This window comes from Taudactylus pleione, unplaced genomic scaffold (assembly GCF_031769625.1).
Source record: "Taudactylus pleione unplaced genomic scaffold, aTauple2 ptg001745l, whole genome shotgun sequence".
NCBI classification, from domain to species: Eukaryota; Metazoa; Chordata; class Amphibia; order Anura; family Myobatrachidae; genus Taudactylus; species Taudactylus pleione.
In genome coordinates, this window is record NW_028286142.1 from 179595 (window position 1) to 201948 (window position 22354).

Here is a 22354-nt window from a genome sequence, read left to right on the forward strand (position 1 = left end):
TGCTGGCTGGAGAGACAGAAGGGGTGCTGGCTGGAGAGACAGAAGGGGTTCTGGCTGGAGAGACAGTAGGGATGCTGGATGGAGAGACAGAAGGGATGCTGGCTGGGGAGACAAAAGGGATGCTGGTTGGGGAGACAGAAGGGATGCTGGCTGGGAAGACAAAAGGGATGCTGGCTTGAAAGCAGAAGGGATGCTGGCTGGAAAGACAGAAGGGGTGCTGGCTGGAGAGACAGAAGTGTCGCTAGATGGGGAGACAGAGGGGGTGCTGGCTGGGGAGACAGAAGGCGTGCTGGCTGGAGAGACAGAAAGGATGCTGGCTGAAGAGACCGAAGGGATGCTGGCTGGAGAGACAGAAGGTGTGCCAGCTGGAGAGACAGAAGGTGTGCTAGATGGGGAGACCTGAAGTGGTGCTGGCTGGAGAGACAGAAGGGATGCTAGATGGGGAGACCTGAAGTGGTGCTGGCTGTAGAGACAGAAGGGATGCTAGATGGGGAGACCTGAAGTGGTGCTGGCTGTAGAGACAGAAGGGATGCTAGATGGGGAGACAGAAGGGGATGCTGGGTGGGGAGACAGAAGGGGATGCTGGGTGGGGAGACAGAAGGGGATGCTGGCTGGAGAAAAAGAAGGGATACTGCCTGGAGAAACAGAAGGGATGCTAGGTGGGGAGACAGAAAGGGTGCTGGCTGGAAAGACAGAATGGATGCTAGATGAGGAGTCAAAAGGGATGCTAGCTGGAGACACAGAAGGGGTGCTGGCTGGAGAGGCAGAAGAGATGCTGTCTGGGAAGACCGAAAAGGTCCTGGCTGGATAGACAGAAAAAGTACTCGCTGGAGAGACTGAAGGGATGATGGCTGGAAAGACAGAAGGGGTTCTGGCTGGAAAGACAGAAGGGGTTCTGGCTGGAGAGACAGAAGCTGCGCTGGCTGGAGAGACAGAGGGGATGCTGGTTGGGGAGATGGAAGGGGGCTGGCTGGAGAGACAGAATGGGGGCTGGAGCTGGAGAGACACTGCTGAGATGGAGCTTCAGAAACATGGAGGGTTGCCACACTTAGGGCTGCCATCAAATATTGTGGGGCAGTCCCAGGACCCACAATTTCTAATGGCAGCCTTGTACACCTGTGCTCTAACATATGGAGGCTGCTTACCTGATAAGCCCTACATCCTGACCATTCATATCCACCATCTTCATTATCACCAGGTCTTGGTCTGTGTTTGTTGGGTACCTGTGTGCAGCAAACAGATATATAATCAATCTGTTCACTTCAGCCTATAGACAGAGGGACTGATTCAGCAAGGATCGCTATTTTGTTTGCAGCTGCAACTACACACGAGGGTCTGCTGTGAAAATATGCTAATGAATGCAAACGCAAAGCCATCACACAGCCAGCACAGAGACGCCCACTACCGCTATCTTACATTCGTAATACCTTGCATTCCTGCATATACATCGGGAACATCGAGTAACATCAGCCCCTCACACACAATTACAGCAGGTTTGACCTGCTGCAGAAATCTTGTTGAATGCAGTGAGTACTCAAGCTGTGAATGCCGTCGCAGTGGCTAATTTATGCACGCCCAGGAAACAGCGTTTAAACAGACAGGCACGCCTGCATTTCTCCGACCACTCCCCATCACCACCCCCAAACACTAACAGCCTGTCACTCACTCTGCGATGGCTTTCATTCCGCTTGAATGATTGCAAAGCCAACACAAAGCTGACTCACGCGAGCGCACTGCGCTGCATACACACGCGCAGTATGTTTGCTGCTGGACTAGCGATAAATGCTGAATCAGGCCCAGATACTGTACGCCTCAGAAGAGCTGATAAAGAAAAAATGGTTTTAACCGTTTCTAGTAGAAGAATCTCCTAACCAGCACAATATTACTGAGTTTAATACAAAACTAATGATTATCAATATTCACATGGGCAAACAACTTAACTTTTACTAATGTTCCAACTGTGCATCATTATATACCAACACAGACAGCCAGGTAATATGTATCTTTATTTTGACTTTAGGCTGAATAACAACTGAGCAACAATATTCACACTTACATTTAACAATTTACAGATGAAAATAAAAAACTATCCTTCTAGCAAATACATTGGGGTTTTTACTAACTGGGACCTATCAAAATAACAGACTTATTACTAAAGTACAGCTTTTTAGAAGTGGACTTGTTGCCCATAGCAACCAATCAGATACTACTTATCATTTATCTAGCACATTCTAGAAGATAATAACTAGAATCTGATTGGTAGCGATGGGCAACAACTCCACTACTTTAGTAAATCTACCCCATATATGTGGAAGCACTGTATGCATCTTTTAGGCTGAACCAATATTCAGCCTGTCTGTAGGTTAGGACTACTGATGAAGCCTGTTGCATAATGATACTTGCCTACTCTCCTGGGTGTCCAGGAGACTTGCGAATTACGATGACTTCCCCCGAACTCACAGGAATATAGCCCACTCTCAGATGAGGGGCATTATGATGCAATTTATGGTGCATCAGAAAATTAAACTGCATCAACTACTGAGTGATGGCGTGAATTGCAATAATAGTGCCCCTTATAAATGATGCCACACATTAATGCCCTTTTATAACATTATGCCTCTCAGCAACCCACCTTCCTGTGTCCCTCCAGCAGCCTCTCGCCTTCCCCTGTGTGCCATCAGCAGCCAGCTGCTTGGTGCCAGGCCACCAGCTAATTACAGCTGGCTCAATGGCAGGCAGCAGCAGACATGTACAGACAGCGTCGGGGCAATTTGAATCTGGCGTTTGCCGCGAGCCAAATGGAGTTTACGGATTGGCAGCTAATCAGGAGCCGTCACTGCTGATTGGCTGCCAGTCAGTGAGCTCTGATTGACTCACGACCGGTGACGCTGTCTCTTCATATCTGCTTCTCAGTGCACCAGTTGTAATCAGCTGGTGGGTCGGCACCAAATCAACACTGCTGCCACCTGTATGCCACTGTTTGCATGCATGTTAGCATATAGTGGGGTCCTTTTCAGGATCAATGGAATGGGGTTATAAGCAAGGACAATTTAAACAAATAAAGGCTGCTGGTGTACTTCTGGGTCCAGTCTTCAACCCGGGCAACGCTGGGTATTCCAGCTAATAGTACATAAGTGAAATGTCCACTTTAAAATACTCATCTGGACAATTTTAAGTATTATAGGTCACTTTATTGCAGGGATTTATATTCCAGGTGAGCGGAGGAGGTCCTGCTAACAGAGGACAATGGGCCTGATTCAGAGGTGAACGTAAGGGTCCACATGGCTACCACCAGGGGTCGCAGATTAGAATTACATGGCGATCCAAGCAATTCTGATAGGTATTACTGGGCGGTGACTAGGGGATGGCTTTCGTTGGTGGGCGTGTCATAGGCAAGCCAGTGGCAGGGACTGCACTGCCACTGGCTGCCATGTACCGTCTGACATTCTAAGCACTCATAGCGTTGCTATGGGAGGGGGAAGCCAGGTCAGCCAAATAGGAGCATGTCGCTGCATACGGGGGCATGGCTGGGCATATCACACAGTAATGGGGGCTGAGCAGGGGCACAGCAACGGAATTGCATAATATTGGCCCCGCCCCCACTACACAATGGTGAGATTTCTTTCGGTATTGCGAAGCAGGGGGGGGCCATGATGATGCGAATCAGCGCAAATCACGTCATCACCCCTCCCCCCCCGCACACACTGCTCTAGGGGTTTGTCTGGAAAATATGGGGGGGGTCCGGGGGTTGGTGGCCGGCTGGAGGGCTTGTCTGCTTCTCCGGGGGTCTCCCGGCCGATTGGGGAGAGTAGGTAAGTATGACTAAGGGCCTGATTCAGAGGTGAATGCTAATGCAAGTATGGCTGCACATTTCTTGCGGAGTTGCTGCAGCGGCAATATGAAAATGCTATTTTCAGGCTTCCCCTTGTGTACTAGCATATGACGGACTGTGCAAGCTATGAGATGCCCACTTTCAATACTTGTGGACAGTACAACTCCACCAGCGGTTTTTAAACACTCCACCATCGGCGCACCATCACTTGCACCATTGACACCTACGGCAGCCTATGGCTGGCACAGTGTCTCCTTCTGAAAATCATCCAAATTTGGATGTAGGGGTTTTCAGGACTCTCACGCATAACCAATAGCAAATAATCACTCAATTGCACAACTATCTGTATTTCGTCCACCTCTGAATAGGGACCTAAATTACCAGCATGTCTTTGAAGTGTGGAAGGAAAAAGGTACATAGGGAGAACATGAAAACTCCACACATAAAGGTGCCTGGTTGGAATTGAATACATGGCCCCAGCACTCTGAGGCAGTAATGTAGCCCAATAATTAAATAGGTGTTTACTATTCATTGCATGTGTTGGAGTTGCACAACAGTTTAACAAGTTGATCTAAATTGATTTAGAAAAAGTAACTTAAAGAATCAATTTTTAAACAACATGTTGCACCATGCTGAAGATATGTGGCCTTGGTAAGGATTAATGAACAACCATGTAGTATAGATTCACAGGAGGATAGTACAGTGAAATAAATGTACTGGGTTTGTTCACTTATCTAGAATCAATAGATCCTCTAATGTACCAGACACTAAAACCGCTGTAAAAATAGAAATTAAATGACTGGGCAGAGAAAAAGTGGACTTTAACTGAGTAAATGTACAAAGTTTGCCTTCATTAATAATACCACTAAATCGTAATCCTGAGGGATGACCACAACTAAAGGCCAGGCAACGAAATAAGATTCTTGTTAGTGGTATATTTACTAAAGTGAGAGTTTTTGCCCATAGCAACCAATCAGAATTTCGTTATTATCTTCTAGAAGGTGCTAGTTAAATGTTAAGTAGAAGCTGATTGGTTGCTATGGGCAACATCACCATTTCCAAAAGCTCTCACTTTAGTAAATATACCCCTTAGAGGCCATATACTGTAAGCCTAGAAGGGCAGCCTCCAAAAAATAACTACTGTGGAGAAATCCAAACCCATAACAATCACCAGAAAATGTAATAAATAAAATAGATTCTTTTTAAACCTGAGGATAAGTGTGTTCATTACACCCTATGAGGTGATGCTAATTTTTAGGGGAATTTGTGACTTTAATTACACCTACATATTTCCTCATTGAAAGCTTTTCAAGATGGCTACCTCCCCTATGTGAAATCACCATGTACTATTTAAGCATTGCTATTTAAAATATCCTTTATGCGATGTTGCACTGTATAGTAGATTATAAATGCATAACATCAGAGTGGAGTTCTCATAATAGTAATAATCATTTACCTATACCTAATAATTATTTACCTACTTTGGTTTTCACTTCTCTAACCTTAGAAGGAATATTGGGCCTGAATCAGAGTTGTGCACTATGCCAATCTTTTCACAAATGGAGCGATTGTTTGCCACTGCACAGGCGGCAAGGTACATTACTGTAGTCGCACGCTGCAAGTCTTTATGAGTGACAATCAGGGAGCATTTGAAGGAGGCAACGGGGAATGTCGGCTAACAATGCAGGTGTTTCGGGGGCATGTCTCATCCTGCATCTGCGATCCCATATGCAGTAACGGCGGCCATTCTGTGTGACCATAGACTCACTCAGGAAGTCGATGTTTGCATGATCTGCATCCAATCAATCATTTATTACCAAGCGACCAATGTACAAACTGGATATGTATTTTTAGCAATAACCAAAATAAATTGGTATTTACTATTTATACTAATACGCGGCCTTTTGGCCTTTGTGTTGGGTGTTTACCTTGGTGAGCGTTTTTTTTTCAGACCAATAATACCATATATATGGTTAAGAAAAGACTGTATCTAATATTCCACTATCTCCTTTTGGAAAAAAGAAGAAATATTCTCTACAAAACAAGTGATAAGATTTAGAGTATTCCCAAGAACGCAGATAGAAGTTATAGCACCTTCTGGTTTATTGTTTGTATGTTATGCTATTTGGTACCCACTAACAGGGGCACTACTGTGAAGAGCTGCTGCATTGTGGACATCTAGCGCGAGTAAAGGGTATTTTACTGTGTGTATTATATACAGTATATATATATATATATATTATATATATATATATATATATATATTACTCTATTAGTGGTCAGGTACAATCGTTGGTAACTTGTTAATGCTTGAACATGATGTCCCTAAGGGTTTCCACTGTTTTCTTGTTTCACTTATTAGAATACGTAACAGTATGGTGACATAGTGGGCCTGATTTAGAGCCATGCATGAGACAGGCACTATCAAAAAAATGGCAGAAAAGTGATTGTCGTTGTTGGGTAGTAGCACACGCAACAATGATCTGTTCAGTGGGCGTGTTATGGGCGTGTCAGTGGAAGCGGGTGCGTTCCCAGACACACTGTCACAGGTTTAGGAGGCCATAGTCAGACAGAGAAACTGTACCCATCCTAGGGCTGGTGCAAGTTTCCATGGTGGCGTATAAGGATGCACCAATCAGTATTACAGCGTGCACGGGTGCTAAAATCAGGCTCTCAGTCCTTACACATTCAGCTGAATGGATGAAAACAAGGGAAGGAGTGTGCATGAACTTGCAGATGGGCAACCACTAATACTGTAGATGCTGCTGCGTGCAGGGCTGTCTTAACAGCAGTGTGGGCCCTGGGCAAAGCAATGCACTGGGGCCCCTACCCACCCATTGTGCCCCCCAGTAGTAGTCCCCCCAATGCAGTTTCCCCAGTAGTGGTACTCCCTATGCAATGGCCCTTATATAGTGCCTCCAGCAGTAGACCTCCATGCAGTGTCCCCAATAGCGGTACCCCTTATGCAGTGCCCTTTATATAGTGGCCCCAGTTGCAGTCCCCCCCTATACAGTACCCCCAGTATTGCCCTTTATATAGAGCCCCCAGTAGTGGTCCCCCGATGCAGTGCCCCCAGTGGTAGTCCCCCCCTTGTAGTGCCCCTAGTAGTGGTCCCCTCCCCTTGTAGTTCCCCTAGTAGTTGTCCCCACCTTGTATTGCCTCCAGTAGTAGTCCCCCCCTTGTAGTGCCCCCAGTAGTAGTCCCCCTTGTACTGCCCCCAGTAGTAGTTCCCCCCTTGTACTGCCCCCAGTAATATCCCCCCCCTTGTAGTTCCCCCAGTAGTGGTCCCCCCTTGTAGTGCCCCCAGTAGTGGTCCCCCTTGTAGTGCCCCCAGTAGTAGTCCCCCCCTTGTAGTGCCCCCAGTAGTGGTCTCCCCCTTGTAGTGCCCCCAGTAGTGGTCCCCCCCTTGTAGTGCCCCCAGTAGTGGTCCCCCCCTTGTAGTGCTCCCAGTAGTAGTCCCCCCTTGTATTGCCCTCAGTAGTGGTCCCTCCCTTGTAGTGCCCCCAGTAGTGGTCCTGTCCACCCCCCTAGTAGACAAATAAAAAATAAACACTTACCTGAATTCCCGCCGCCACCATCCGTTCCTCCGTCCGTCCTCCCGGGCCGGGTCGCTCTGCATTATGGGAGAGGCGTCATGACGTCTCTCCCATCACCCACTGCGGGAGCCAGAAGATGCCCGGCTCCGGCAGTGGGAGCAGCAGCCGATGAGAGTCAGGGGCCTATTCATCAACACTAAAATAACGTTTTTAAGGACATTTTCCTTAATTAAGGTTATTTTAGTATTCATGAACACACTTAGCACAAGAGATATCACTGAAATCTCCTTGCTAAGTCCCCCTGCGTTAATTTCCACACTCCCCCATACATTAGTATGAGGATATGGAAATTAGGCTATTCATCAAATTCCGAAAACTATGTATTTTCGGAATTTCATGGTGTTACTATTCGCCACTGTGAGGTGGCGAATAGTAGGTAACACTTAACAGCTTCCAGCTGTTGAGGTCCCCTGGCGTCTCTCTCCGGCGCTCTGGTCTCTCCTCTGGCTCCGTCTGCTATGCTGTCATGTGTTTTCCCCAGCAGAGCATAATAAAGTTTAGAAAAAAAAAACTTTTTTTTTTTCTAAACAGTACTGTGTGCTGCTGGGAGAACACAATTTCAGCATAGCAGACGGAGCCAGAGGCTGCTGCGCAGGCAGGTAAGTGCTGGACTGGGGGCGTGAGCGGAGGGGAACACACAAAATTACCGCATCTGTAGGCAGTGCTGCGCATGCGCTGGTTTTACAGATGTAACAGCGCATGCGCAGCACAGATTCCAGCTGCGGTAAGTTAGTGTAGAGAGGGATAACTATCTATTTCCCGAAAAGCTGTCATTGGAAAAATTACAGCTTTTCGGAACAGATAGTTATGGGGAGGAGGAATGATGAATTCCTCCTGTAATTAGGTAGAACTCAAAACCTAATTACCTCCAGAGAAACTTTAGGTATGATGAATAGGCCCCTCTGTCTGACTCTCATCAGCTGCTAAAACAAATACACAGCTGCCATCACAGGTGGCTGTGTGTTTGTCACTGTGTCACAGAGACACATACTGCCTGCAGCTGCTTACCTTACCGGCGGGGGAGTTGCCCTAGGGCCCCTTGAAGCTTTGGGCCCTTGGGCAACTGCCCTAAAGGCCCAATGGAAGAGACGGCCCTGGCTGTGTGTGCTTTTGTGCATGACTCAGAGTCAGCCCCAGTAACTATGTGGTCATAGATCTAACATCACAGTGACCTCCTCACCTGTCTCGCTCAGACTGTGGGTTGCGAAGATACGAGGAAGGGCTTCTGTTGATATGACTCTTATCGACGGGGCCTTTATTCACAAAGATCCTTCCTCTTTTCATGGTTCTATGTGCTATGTCAATGCTCTAGACACAGAAAGATACAATAAAATCACAAGCAGCCATTACATTTATAATGGACCATTATAACCACTTATGTCTTTAATGGACTAAGGGAACATCTATCTATTGCATTTAATGGACACAGGGCCTGATTCAGAGCCACTCGTAAGCGGCCGCTCGTTCGCTCCGAGCGATGTTCGCACATCTGCACATGCGTATGGGTGGTAATGCGCATGCGCCAACCAGTCAGTGAGATCGGAAATCGTGTGTTCGCAAAATAGCGAGTGCCTGCTAATTTGAGTGACAGGATGAGGCGTTTGTGGGTGGTAACAGGGGAAGGTGCTTGAAAACGGGGAGTGGAGATCCGAACGCAGGCGTGCCAAACGGTCAAAACGGGTGTTTTAAGGGTGCGCATAATTAACAAAGCAGCGGCATCGGCAACGTCACTTGGTTGTCTCTTAGCCTGAACTGTTCGCATGATTGCGGTAGTAAAATCCAACCACAAGCACTGCGAGCAGTTCAGACGCCTTTCGATGTACTCGATTAATCTAATAAATAGCGGAGATGACGTATGATGCAAACGGCCAGGGGGCGTCTTTACAACATAGCGAGCGCATGTTTCGTTCGCTCGCACAGACATAGAGGCAACAACAGACCGCAAAGAGCGAGCGCTCAATTAAAATATCCGGCCCCTTTTTCTGAACGAGCGAGTGCAAATAGCGTCCGGCTCTGAATCAGGCCCACAGTGTACTGCTTACTCTGAATAGGTAAAATAGACTATAATAATAATATGACTGCACACTGCTAGGGAGGGGAAGGGTTACATAACTATCAGTTCAAATGTGTGTTAAAGTCTGCGTCATGGTACACAACAGATAAGTCTGACTATCATACAGCAGCCACTGAAAAACATAGGAGATCAAAGTAACAGTGATTTATCTTATGATATAACTGCACTAACTATCATACCTTGACAATACCATTGACAATGGCATCAGCAGCGTCTCGGTGAAATCCCATGCTTGTCAGCATGAAGATTGTGTACTGGAAATACCCAGCTGGTCCTGAATGTGTGTGTGTGCCACTTAGGAGAACATTGTCCTGTCTGTAGAGATCTCCGTACTTTCCTTTCAGTTTCTCCAGCACCTTAGCAGGAAAATACAAGACACTGACAAACATTCAATCTCCACATCATAGATTCTCAAACGGTGCCCCCTTAGAACTCTTACATAGCGTCTTTCATTTTCAATATCCAGCCTCTATTAAGTATATGTATCAGATACTGCTGTCTAACAAATCTGACCTTATAGATCTTATAATAAGAATAATAAATGTCAAGAATGTAGATGGTCACTAATGAAAAACATCCACATTTACACAGACAATAAAGTTTAAGTGGAAAGCATACCTCCCAACATGACCCTCTCCAGGAGGGACACAATGCTCTGGTTCTGGTCTTCCCTGGTAAGAGGTGGGGCTGCAGCCCAGTTCAAAAGTCAAATAGGGGAGTCACACCAACTGTCATTTCACACGCTGCCAAACATCACTGGCTGGGACTCACTAGCAGTTGGTGTGACTCCCCTATTTGAATTTTGGACTGTGCTGCAGCCCCACCTCTGGAGCCGCCACCAATCATAACTTACCAGGGAAGTCCAGGACCAGAGCACTGTGTCCCTCCTGGAGAGGGTCATGTTGGGAGGTATGGGTAAGTGTTTAAAACCCAGGACTGTCCATGGAAATTAGGGACAGTCGGTCCTAATGGCATGTATATGGGGCCTGATTCAGATATGTATGCCCGATGGCTTACATACAGTACATATTCGCTGGTGGGGCATCTGTGCATACACAGGACCCATTCTGCACATGTGCAGAAGGGTCTTGCGATCACGGTCACAGAGCCCCCTGAACCACAACCTAATTGAGAGACTGTGGTCATTTGGGGGCGGGGAGGGGGTTGCGCCAGGGTGAGTGTCGCCCCCATTTCCTGGGAGTGCCGAGGCCAGAGTCTGAGTCATAGGGGTCAATTTACTAAGGGGTCTATTTACTAAGCAGTGTTAGGAGACAGAGTGAAAAGTGATAAGAAAATGATAAGGTGCCAGCCAATCAGCTCCCAACTGTCATTTTTCAAACACAGCCTGTGAGATGACAGTTAGGAGCTGATTGGCTGGCACCTTTTCACTCTGTCTCCTAACACTGCTTAGTAAAAAGACCTCATAGATAGGACGCAGATTTCATGGCCTTGCAAACTGCCAGGAGCCGGCCAGGCGGCGTAAGCTTTAGCTTACGCAGCCTGGTCAAAGCAGAACCCGTCACGACCAATGGTCAAGATGGTGATCTGAGGCAGCGCCTATGGACGCTGCACTCAGATCACAGATGCATAGAGGAGGTGTCTATTTCCTACAGACCCCTCCTGCTGCATTAGCATTTTTGTTGGATGGTATTGCACAGCCGCTTCCTTGATGAATCGGGAAAAATGGTGGTCAGAGCCATAACAGGGCGCAACCAGCCCTGCCCACTGAGCGAACAACGTCATGACGTTGCAAACATTACATTATTATGTTGCACAGAAGGCGATATGACCGGCTGCTCTAGTAAGCGCAGTGCTGACCAGGGATGTGCAGTCAGGCTGACCAGGGTCATGTAGAGCCTCCCCTATCATACTCCCTGTCATGCTCCAGTATTTTGTTATAAAAACTGTGTTTTTAATTTTATACATGTGTGCCTCCCCAGCCATTGACCTCACCTCCACAGGACACCAGTTGGCTGTATATACTGTGCAGGGTGCCCGTCTAATTGCATCCACAGGATGCTCCGCGGGTGCTGCAGCAGCAATCTTGGCTGCAGGGTGCCGTTCCAGGCACTCTCATAGCAGCGTTGTTGCCGCCCACAGAGCCTCTGCACTCTGCGTAAATGCCCTGATCTCCCATAGCTAGTTACAACCCTGTTGGCGCTATAAAGTCTATGCAGCATAACCACCTGGGAGGAAAATAACATTAGGTATTATATGAGGAAAGCAGTTTCTGATACTAAGATTTTTTACACTCCAATTAATTACAGTGACTGTCTCTGGCAAGCCCTTGCAAAAAAGTCTAATATTTAGTTGATGTGAAATTAAAACAATTACCGTAAATCCAGACTACATTCGTTTGATACCTATCTCCCCAGACAGGGGAACTATGACGCAGGAGGGAACCAGAAGGCAGCAAGTTGATATAGTGGCTCATAGTTTGCCCAAGTAAGGAAATGATATTTACACCTATGGAAATCTCAGTCCAGGCTGACACAGCAGCTTATGGAGCTGATCATTGTCTCATTATTTCTGCAGAAATATCTTTGTGTTCTTTAAGAATTCAGATGTTAGATAGGCTTGGTTATATATAACCCTACATTTAGACAGAGATTTCTTTGACTTACTGTAACTGATAAATGTAAATTGTTGAGTGATTTTTCTTCTTCTGTGCATGCATTTAAGTTGCACTGTGCATTCGTCCACAGTCTTTGTGTATAGCGGTGCACGGTCTCAGAAATGTCTTTAAGATGCATTGGGCATACCTGGGCAGTGACTGGGAGGTGAGAGAGAGGTGGCTATGTGGACATATGGAGATGTACCGTCTCATGGGAGAGTAATACTCCTTTTCCACCAAAATTCCGGGTCTGACCTGGAGTTGGAACAGGGTTCCTATCCAGATCAGACCCGGAATTTAGCCAGCGCCAACTCGGGATATTCCCGAGTCGGCACCGCTCACACCGCAGTCGGTTCTGCATAGATCCGGCTTTTCCGGCGTGAAAGTGGACGCTTGGAGATGACGTAATCTCCAAGCGACACTGGAGCCGGACCAATCGGCCGGCTTGCAGCGCACTGCAGGTCATCAAGACCCGAAGTGCGCAGTACACACAGCAGGGTTTCACGGGTTACTCCCGTGTTAAACCCTGCTATTTACCTCACCCCTTTTACACCAAGGAGCTGCCCAGGTTAACCCTGCAATAACCCAGGTTTTCAGGTGTAAAAGGGGTATCACTGAAGTAGCTGCAAACGCACATAATCGTTCACATTGGAGGCCATACTCTGACAGACAATCTGCACCTAGCATGGGGCTGGTGCAACTTTCGATGGTGCAACCAATGGTTTAGTCTAAAGACGCACGGCTATACACCAGGGAGGGGCTTGTAGCTGTATTTGCATAAAGTCGCAGACATGCAACCGGCAAAAGACACAGACATGGATGCCACAGCATGTGACTTAGAATCGGGCCCTAGGTGTTTCAATTGAATGTGAGACTATGGGGTAAATGTATTAAGTCTTGGAGAGAGAAAAAGTGGGGAGAGATAAAGTACCAACTAACAGGCTGTGTTTGAAAAATGACAGTTAGGATCTGATTGGTTGGTAGTTTATCACTCCCCAATTTATCACTTTCCAGAGCTTAGTACATCTGCCCCAAAGTACTAACCAATCAGCTCCTAGCTGCCATCTTACAGGATTTGTTTGAAAAAGTTACAGTTAGGAGCTGATTGGTTGGTACTTTATCTCTCTCCAAGGCTTAAGGCCCCCATACATCAGCAATTGATTGCAACAATTGTGCAATTTGCAATTGATTGTGTATAAAAATATTTCCCTATTTCAATCGATTGCAGATTGCAGAATTGCCACAATCGATTGAAAAAGGGAAAGATTTTTATATACAATCGATTGCAAATTGCACGATTGCTGCTATCAATTGCTTATGTATGGGGACCTTTAGTACACGTACCCCATAATCTTGAGAAATTGTAATCATTCTAGACAGATGAAGTGGTTTAGTTTCAATTAAGCCTTTCACACCATGTTACACATGCCCAGGTGGGACTTGTTTGACATTATGCTTATGAGCCAAACATAATAAATTATGTTATAGATATCAAATCTTTAAAAATGAAGTGTAATGGTTATCTCAGCTGAAGGAGACATAATTAGCTAAACATACCTCAAGTCTGACTCTTTGAGACACCATCCCGATGTCAGCACTGACAAACACCACCCGTTTGGAATTATCTGGCTCTGCTACAATAAACGCTCGACTGTACTGCCGCGTGTGAAGTCCTTTGGCCACTTGTTCACTACTAGCATATCCCATCTGGGAAGCAACAGGCAAAATAACAGTTATTAATGAAGTATCAGGATAATTACCTGAGTACAGGTGATGCACAAAACTAGTGACATATAATAGTTTCATTATTTTATTGGGACTAGGCTGAAAACAGAAATACCTAACGAAAACAAAAATAGAGAAACACTGGTAAAAGTAAATACTAATCTATTAATTTGAATGTGTATAACATAATTCCTTTCAACATTACAAACCATGATTCCTTACAGGCTTTGCTATACTTTTGGCAAGAGCACTTGTCTAGTATCTGGTATACACCTCTCGCCTACAGGACATCTCCTCCATCGCTGACCACTTATGGATTCCCTAGCACCCCCAATTAGACCCTCTCAAACTCTTTAATAACCCATCTCTGGGCCTGATTCAGACCCGTTCGCGAGCGCATAGCGCTCGCAAGCGGGTCGATGGTGGGGTGGCGCGCGCATGTGCTAGTCCCGGAGCGAGAGAGAAATTATCTCGCTCCGGGACTCACTTGATGTTGGTCGACAGCTCGCCTCGTTTTGTAGGCGGGGAGGGGGGGTGACTACACAAAAGGAACGCCTGCCGTTTGTGGGAGGCACCACTGACATCACCAGTGATGTCAGTGGAGAGATTCCTGCTCTGTTAGAGCAGGAAGCTCTCTGGGGCTTGCAACAGACAAGACCCTACCACAAGGGTCTCGTCGCAAGCCGCGATGGTCGCGGCCATCGCGACCATCACCTGGCCGCTCGCAAAAGCTGTGGGTGGTCACCCACAGCTTAGCGAGCAGCAACAAAATAAAAATAAAAAACGCCCTGATTCAGAGCGAGCACTCTTCAAGAGCGTCCGGCTCTGAATCAGGCCCTCTATACAGCACAAATTCTCAAATTTGGTCATCAGGACCCCAAGCAGTGCATGTTTTCCAGGTCTCTGCAGAGAATCACAAGTGAGATAATTAGCTCCACCTGTGAATCTTTTAAAATGTGTCAGTGAGTAATGACTGCACCTGTGCACGTGCTGGGTGACCTGGAAAACGTGACCTGTTTGGGCAGGGCCGTAACTAGGGGTGTGCGAGTGGTGCGACCGTACTGCGCAGCACTCTGTGGGCGGCTCCGCTGATCTTCCACAGCTACGGCATCTAACCTGTAACAAGACCCTGCTGCCAAAATCTCTGCAGCAGTAAACGCCTGGGGCGTCCTTAGGACGCTACAGACGATCACAATGCTGCCCTAACAACAGCCCGGAGCATCCATATTGCTGTAATCCCGGAGCCGGGTGCAGGCCACGCCCACTCTACATGACATCATACAATAGGGGCGTGGTCTGCCCCGGGTGCCGGGAGCGGTAGCTACAGCACTGTGTTTGGGGTACTGAGGACCGAGTTTGAGAACCACTGCTGTAGATGCTATTGAAGATCTTATCGTGCTGCCACCTATACCAACCTCACTAATACTTTTCTGCAAGCTAAGGATGGCAAACAAAAAATACTAGCTATTGCTATTACAATACATATACAATAATAGAACACGTGTTTTATGTAAAAGGGTCATATACCAGAGGAACATCTGCCAATAATCCAGTACAGTCTGCTCGTCCAGCACCAAGGAGATAGGCATTAGGGTAAGAATCAGATGTGGTTTGGGATGATTTTGTTGTGGTGGTTGTTGTTGTTGTTTTTGTTGTTGTTTGTTGTGGTGATGAAGTTGTTGAACCTGAAAAAAAAATCACTATTTAAAACATACTTTTAAATATGCCAAAAAGTCTCAAGTCAATGATAAAATATGAGAATATCAGACCCTCCAATATGACCCCTTCCACCTGGTACAAAAGGCTCTGCTCCTGGATTTCTCTCTTAATTTATGATTGAAGCCACCTGTGGTGAAATGGGGGCTACTATGCTGTCAGTAGGCATCTGATGGCGTTAGCCAATAGTAGGCTATGGGCTACTCTTACACAATATTCAACCCTTCCATCAGCACCACTAACGCATGCGCAGACCACCGCCGTGCATGCACAGTGCACATGCTGATGCCGAACCTGGAAGCAAAGTGATAGCAGTATTTATCATTTTGCTTCTAGGCATTCACTGGGACAGAGGGTTTTTTTGGGAGCTCTGTCTTGGCACCCCAACTTTGTTAAATGCAAGCCATCATTTTCATGATGATTTGTGGTGAACTTTTAATACCACAACCTCATTTTATATGCAGTTGTTAGTAAATATTCCCTTTAAAGTATTCCATTTGCTTTTTAATGCTCTTTAACAGGTTACTTCTACCAACTCCTAACCTCTGAACCATCTCTTACTTTCTCTACATTTGAGGTTCATGCTATACGCCTCTTCTAACCAGTTCACCTGAGAGTAGCTGTCATTTACCGTCCCCCTGGCCCTCCTTCCAAATTCATTGACAACTTCGCTTCCTGGCTTCCTCACTTTCTCTCCTCTGACCTTCCCTCTATTATCCTAGGTGACTTCAATATTCCTATTGATATCCCCACAGAAGCCTCTGCCTCCAAACTCCTCACCCTCATGTCTTCATTTGGTCTCTCCCAATGGACCTCCTCACCCTCCCATGTGAGTGGGCATTCGCTTGACCTGGTCTTTACTCACCGTTGTGATATTTCTGATTACTCCAATTCCCCATTCCCCCTCTCAGACCATCACCTTCCCTCTTTTAACCTATCCCTCTCTCCTTCCCTTCCTCTACCTCCTAAGGCCACAATCACTAAGCGTAACATTGACGCTATTGACACCGTTTCTTTTTCTTCCCAGCTTGACTCACTTCTCTCCCCTATCCTCTCTCTCTCCTGCCCTGAAAAAGCCATTTCTCTATACAATACCTCCCTTACTTCTGCTCTGGAGTCTGTTGCTCCGGCGATCACTATTCACCCTTGCAGATTTACACCTCAACCCTGGCATTCCAAATGCACCAGATAACTGCAAAAGTGTTCGCGAACTGCCGAACGACTGTGGAGAAGATCACGCTCTAAGGCTGATTTTCTCCATTTCAAATTTATGCTCTCATCATACAGTGCTGCCCTTTCCCTCTCTAAACAGTCATATTTCAAGAATCTCATCTCCTCTCATTCCTCAAATCCCCAACGTCTCTTCACCACCTTCGACTCCCTCCTCCGCCCACCACCTCCTCGCTCTCTGCCCTTCATTTTGCTACCTACTTTACATCTAAAATTAACTCCATACGTCAGGACATCATATCCTACCAGTCCTCCTGCTATCCACTTCAGCCTCTCTTCCCAGATCACCCCTCTCCTTCAATTTTACCGACTCTAACTTTCTTCTCCCCTGTATCTGGAGAGGAAGTCATGTCCCTCATCCAGTCCTCCCCCCCTTCCACCTCCCCCCTTGACCCTATCCCTTCACGTCTCCTCTGCTACCTCTCTCCATCTTGCCCACCTCTTTAATCTCTCCCTATCATCAGGCACTGTCCTGTCTGCATTCAAACATGCCCTTGTCTCCCCCATACTAAAAAAAACAACCCTTGATTCTAACACTCTCTCCAACTACCGTCCCATCTCTCTCCTCCCTTTTGCTTCCAAGCTCCTTGAGCGTGTTGTTTTCAAGCGCCTTACCACCTTTCTTTCCTCTCATTCCCTCCTTGACCCTTTTCATTCTGGCTTCCGCTCTCTCCACTCCACTGAAACTGCCCTCACAAAAGTCAGCAATGACCTCCTTGCTGCTAAATCCAAGGGCCACTACTCTCTGCTCATTCTCCTTGACCTTTCTGCTGCTTTTGACACTGTGGACCACCCTCTCCTTCTGCAAATCCTTCACTCCCTTGGTCTGCGTGACACTGCCCTCTCCTGGCTAGCCTCCTACCTCTCTGACCGATCCTTCTCTGTCTCCTCTCATGACTCCTCTTCTCCCCCACAGCCTCTTGCAGTGGGTGTTCCCCAAGGTTCTGTTCTTGGACCTCTCCTTTTCTCACTCTATACATCCTCAGTAGGTGAACTAATCAGCTCTTTTGACCTCCAATATCATCTCTATGCTGATGATACTCAGATCTACCTTTCCTCCCCTGACCTCTCTCCCTCTCTCCTCACTCGTGTCTCCAACTGTCTCTCTGCCATTTCTTCCTGGATGTCCCAGCGATTTCTTAAACTTAATATGTCTAAGACTGAGCGTATCATCTTCCCTCCCCCCTACATAACCACACTTCCCACCATTTCTTTATCTATTGATGGCACAACTATCTCCTCTAGCCCCAAAGTGCGCTGTCTTGGAGTTATCCTGGACTCCTCCCTCTCCTTCAAACCACATATCCAGAATCTCTCACAGTCCTGTCGCTTTCATCTTAAAAATATTTCCAAGATTAGACCCTTTCTCACCCAGGATGCCACTAAAACCCTCATACACTTTGGTCATCTGCAGATTGGACTACTGTAACCTTCTCCTATCTGGCCTCCCCAAATCCCTTCTCTCCCCTCTCCAGTCTGTCCTCAATGCTGCTGCTCGGCTCATCTTCCTCTCAAAACCCTCTGCATCTGCCTCCCCTCTCCTACAAGCCCTCCACTGGCTCCCCTTCCCCTTTAGAACGCAATTTAAGGTTCTCACACTCACTTACAAAGCCCTCAGCCATTCCTCTTCTATTTACATCTCTGATCTCATCTCCCTTCACTCTCCTGTCCGCCTTTTTCGTTCAACAAATGCACGCCGCCTCTCATGCCAATTGATTACTTCCTCCCACTCCCGCCTACAAGATTTTGCCCGCGCTGCTCCCCACCTTTGGAATTCTCTCCCGCTTCCCATCAGACTCTCCACCTCTCTACAATCCTTCAAACGTGCTCTCAAGACCCACTATTTCATCAAAGCCTTCCAGCTCTCATCTTAACTTGCTGCTACATACTCCTCTCTCCCTGCCTACCCCATCTGTTTCACCCCTGTCTGTCTGTCCCTCCCCCTTAGAATGTAAGCTCCTATGAGCAGGGCCCACCACCCTCTTGTCCATCTCCTTACTATACCTTCATCTGCTTCTTACTCTCTACCAGGGCATCTAACACTTGATTGCTTTGCATTGTTGCTTATCTGGGTGTTATGGTCGTGAATGTAGCAATGTATATTATCCATGTAATGTATTGTACTGTACTGTAAGTCACTGTAAATCAATCATTTGTTTATGTACTTTGTAAGGCGCTGCGGAACACTTGTGGCACCATATAAATAAACGATAATAATAATAATAATAATAATAATAATAATAATATTTCACTGTATTTAAAATGCAGCAGTGGTGCAATATTTCACCCCAACTCACAAAGCAGTGATGAAAATGACTGCTCGCATTTATTACAGTTGGCGTGCCCGGTACAGAGAGCTGAATGGAGAGATCCAGAGGGTCAGTCTCTGGGAAAATATGACATAGAGTAGTAGCCCATTGACTACTATGGGCTAATGCTTTCTCAGGATAGTGTTAGCCACCGGGCCAAGCTGCTTGGTAAATTTTAAAATGTTTCTATGGGGTCTGGTTTTGCGGTTGGAAATGGAGGGAAAATGGCGAATATCGGTGATATCTGATGTGGTCCCTCCATTAGTGGGAATCCTCTGAAAACAGCTGTTTTAGGGGGATTTACCACAAAATATCTTTGGTAATTATGCCCTTTATTTAGACCATGTTATACTACACAATGAAATTGATTTGATTGTCAATTTTTTCCGCCCACACTTAAATGTGTTTTAAATCCTGCTAAATATGATCTGACTGTAATGTTATTAATCAGAAAGATCTTTTGGTTGGGTACAAGTGGCCTGATGCAGAGTTGTACGGGAATTGGGAATTTGTGCGTCTATTTCTCCATATGCAGAGCTGTATTCCGCCACCTATGTGTACAATTGGTTTCCTACTAGTCAGCACCGTCAGTGTGCACCTGCCCTATACTATGTGCAATAGATACATCTGAAAACAAGCATGTCTACACTTAACTCCAACACTGCATAGCATGCAGTTCCATTTACATGTCCTCACGGAAGGGATGTAGCTAGTGTGCAGGATGCTGATGGTCTAATTACCGGTACAAAAATCCCAACAGCATCGGGATCCCATCACCAGTCCCAACCGCTGGTATCATGAAGGTAAGTATCGTGGGTGCAGGGGGGGAAGTTACGCTTAGGCACCAGGGAGGGAGGATTAGGGTAGGGGTTAGGGTTAGTGCTAGCATACTTACCTGTGGGTGTCGGATTCTGACTGTCGGGATGCCGCTGTCGATATTCTGACCAGCGGAATCCCGACCACCGGCAATCCATACCCAACCCCTCACGGAACCTTGCCTACATGAGAATGTCCATTAAGCCGGGTTACACCTTTTCAGACATCAGTGTAAATTTCCCCTGGGACACCCTGCATCATACTTGCCTACTTTTGAAAAAGCATTCAAGGAAGTTTGTGAAAGTAACACTTATGAGCACAGCATTATAATGGACATGTACTGTTCCGCCTGGGAGGCATATCATAAAGCTGACTTACATCTAAGGGTGGGATGTACTAAGCGTCGCATCCGTGGAGCAGTACATCCCCCATGACTTTGGGTACATATCGCGGTTCATTACGGGCAGCACAGACGGTGTAATGGTTAGCATTACTGCCCAATAGGTCACGGGTTCGATTCCCACTATGACCATAACTGTGTGGAGTTTGTATATTCTCCCTGTGCTTGCGTGGGTTTCCTCCGGTTTCCTCCCACACTCCAAAAATATACTGGTAGGTTAATTGGCTCCCAACAAAAATTAACCCTCGTGTGTATATGTGTGTGGATGTGGTAGGGAACATAGGGCCTGATTCAGAGCCGGGCGCTATTTGCGCTCGCTCGGTCATAAAAAGGGGCCGGCTATTTAAATTGAGCGCTCGCTCTTTGCGTTCTGTTGACGTCTCTATGTCTGAGCGAGCGAATAGAAACATGCGCTCGCTGTTTTGTAAAGACGCCCCCTGGCCGCTCGCATCCTACGTCATCTCCGCTATTTATTAGATTAATCGAGTACATCGAAAGGCATCTGAACTGCTCGCAGTGCTTGTGGTAGGTTTATCCTACCGCAATCATGCGAACAGTTCAGGCTAAGAGACAACCAAGTGACGTGGTCAATGACGCTGCTTTGTTAATTATGCACACCCTTAAAACGCCCGTTTTGACCTGCGTTCGGATCTCCACTCCCCGTTTTCAAGCACCTTCCCCTGTTACCACCCACAAATGCCTCATCCTGTCACTCAAATTAGCAGGCACTCGCTATTTTGCAAGCGCTCGATTTCCGATCGCACTGACTGGTTGGCGCATGCGCATTACGACCCATGCACATGCGCAGTTGTGCGAACGTCGCTCGGAGCGAACGAGCGGCCGCTTACAAGCGGCTCTGAATCAGGCCCATAGATTGTAAGCTCCACTGGGGCAGGGACTGATGTGAATGGGCAAATATTCTCTATAAAGCGCTGCGGAATTTGTGTGCACTATATAAATAACTGGTAATAAACATAAATAAATAATCGCAGTATGTACCAAGAATATCGCAGAGGAGAGCTCCCCCCAATAAGAGCTGTTCTTTGTGATGTTGCCGGACAGAGAGACTTCTGGGTTTAAAACCCAGAAGTCACTCTGGGCCGCGGGGGGTGATAGGAGGGATCTGATCCCTCAGAGCCTGGAGCATCCCAAGAAGAGCTCATAGGCTTCTATTTGATAACACCACCTGAATGTGGCAATCTGATGCTTAGTACATTTGCGGAAAATTGCATTTTTGGGGGTTTTACCGCAGTTTTACCGCATCCCGGCCTAAATTTAAACGAGCCCCAAAGCAGCAGTTGTAGCTCAGTAAGATCTACTTGTTGATGAAAACACACTGATCCATCATTGTACCTTATAACCAATGCAGGGAAATGGCACTGATGATCCCATTTCATACTTCGGGAGGGGGCGGCCAGGTCGGTCCAGCAGGGAGGGTGGCATCTGAAGTGAGTGGAGAGGAGGCGTGTCCGCATGATCGCATCATCGTTGACCCACCCCCGCTTTATAATGCTGATATTACCAGCATTACAAAGCAGGGGGCGGGGATATGATGACGCAATTCAGCGCGAACCGCATCATTGTCCCCGAACTGCCCACTTTCATGTGCGGGCGAGGGGTTCGGCGGACAATGAGGGGGACTTGCCTACTCTTGCGGGGTGCCTGGAGTGGCGCCCGATTTTCGGGAGGCCAGCTAATGTATACAGATGGATCTCTTATGCAAGTATACAGGCCAACTAATGTATACAGATGGGTCTCTTATGCAAGTATACAGGCCAACTAATGTATACAGATGGGTCTCTTGTGCAAGTATACAGGCCAACTAATGTATATTGACGGGTCTCATATGCAAGTATCTGACCAACTAAGCTATACAGACGGGTCTCTTATGCAAGCATCTGACCAAGGTATACAGGCGGGTCTCTTATACAAGTATCTGACCAACTAAGCTATACAGGCGGGTGTCTTATACAAGTATCTGACCAACTAAGCTATACAGGTGGGTCTCTTATGCAAGTATCCAACTAACTAAGGTATACAGA

At 46.8% G+C, this 22354-nt stretch overlaps 1 protein-coding gene across 1 annotated transcript in view; it reads right to left on the bottom strand.

The window, feature by feature from the left end:
* ASAH2 (N-acylsphingosine amidohydrolase 2) overlaps window positions 1-22354 on the bottom strand; it is a 113043-nt gene that overhangs the window by 84650 nt on the left and 6039 nt on the right. The window contains exons 2-6 of the mRNA XM_088464661.1: window positions 15369-15526; window positions 13674-13823; window positions 9682-9858; window positions 8609-8736; window positions 1146-1223 (exon numbers count right to left, since the gene is read on the bottom strand). Coding sequence (XP_088320787.1) covers window positions 1146-1223; window positions 8609-8736; window positions 9682-9858; window positions 13674-13823; window positions 15369-15526 — 691 coding nt within the window. The remainder of the gene's footprint in view (window positions 1-1145; window positions 1224-8608; window positions 8737-9681; window positions 9859-13673; window positions 13824-15368; window positions 15527-22354) is intronic.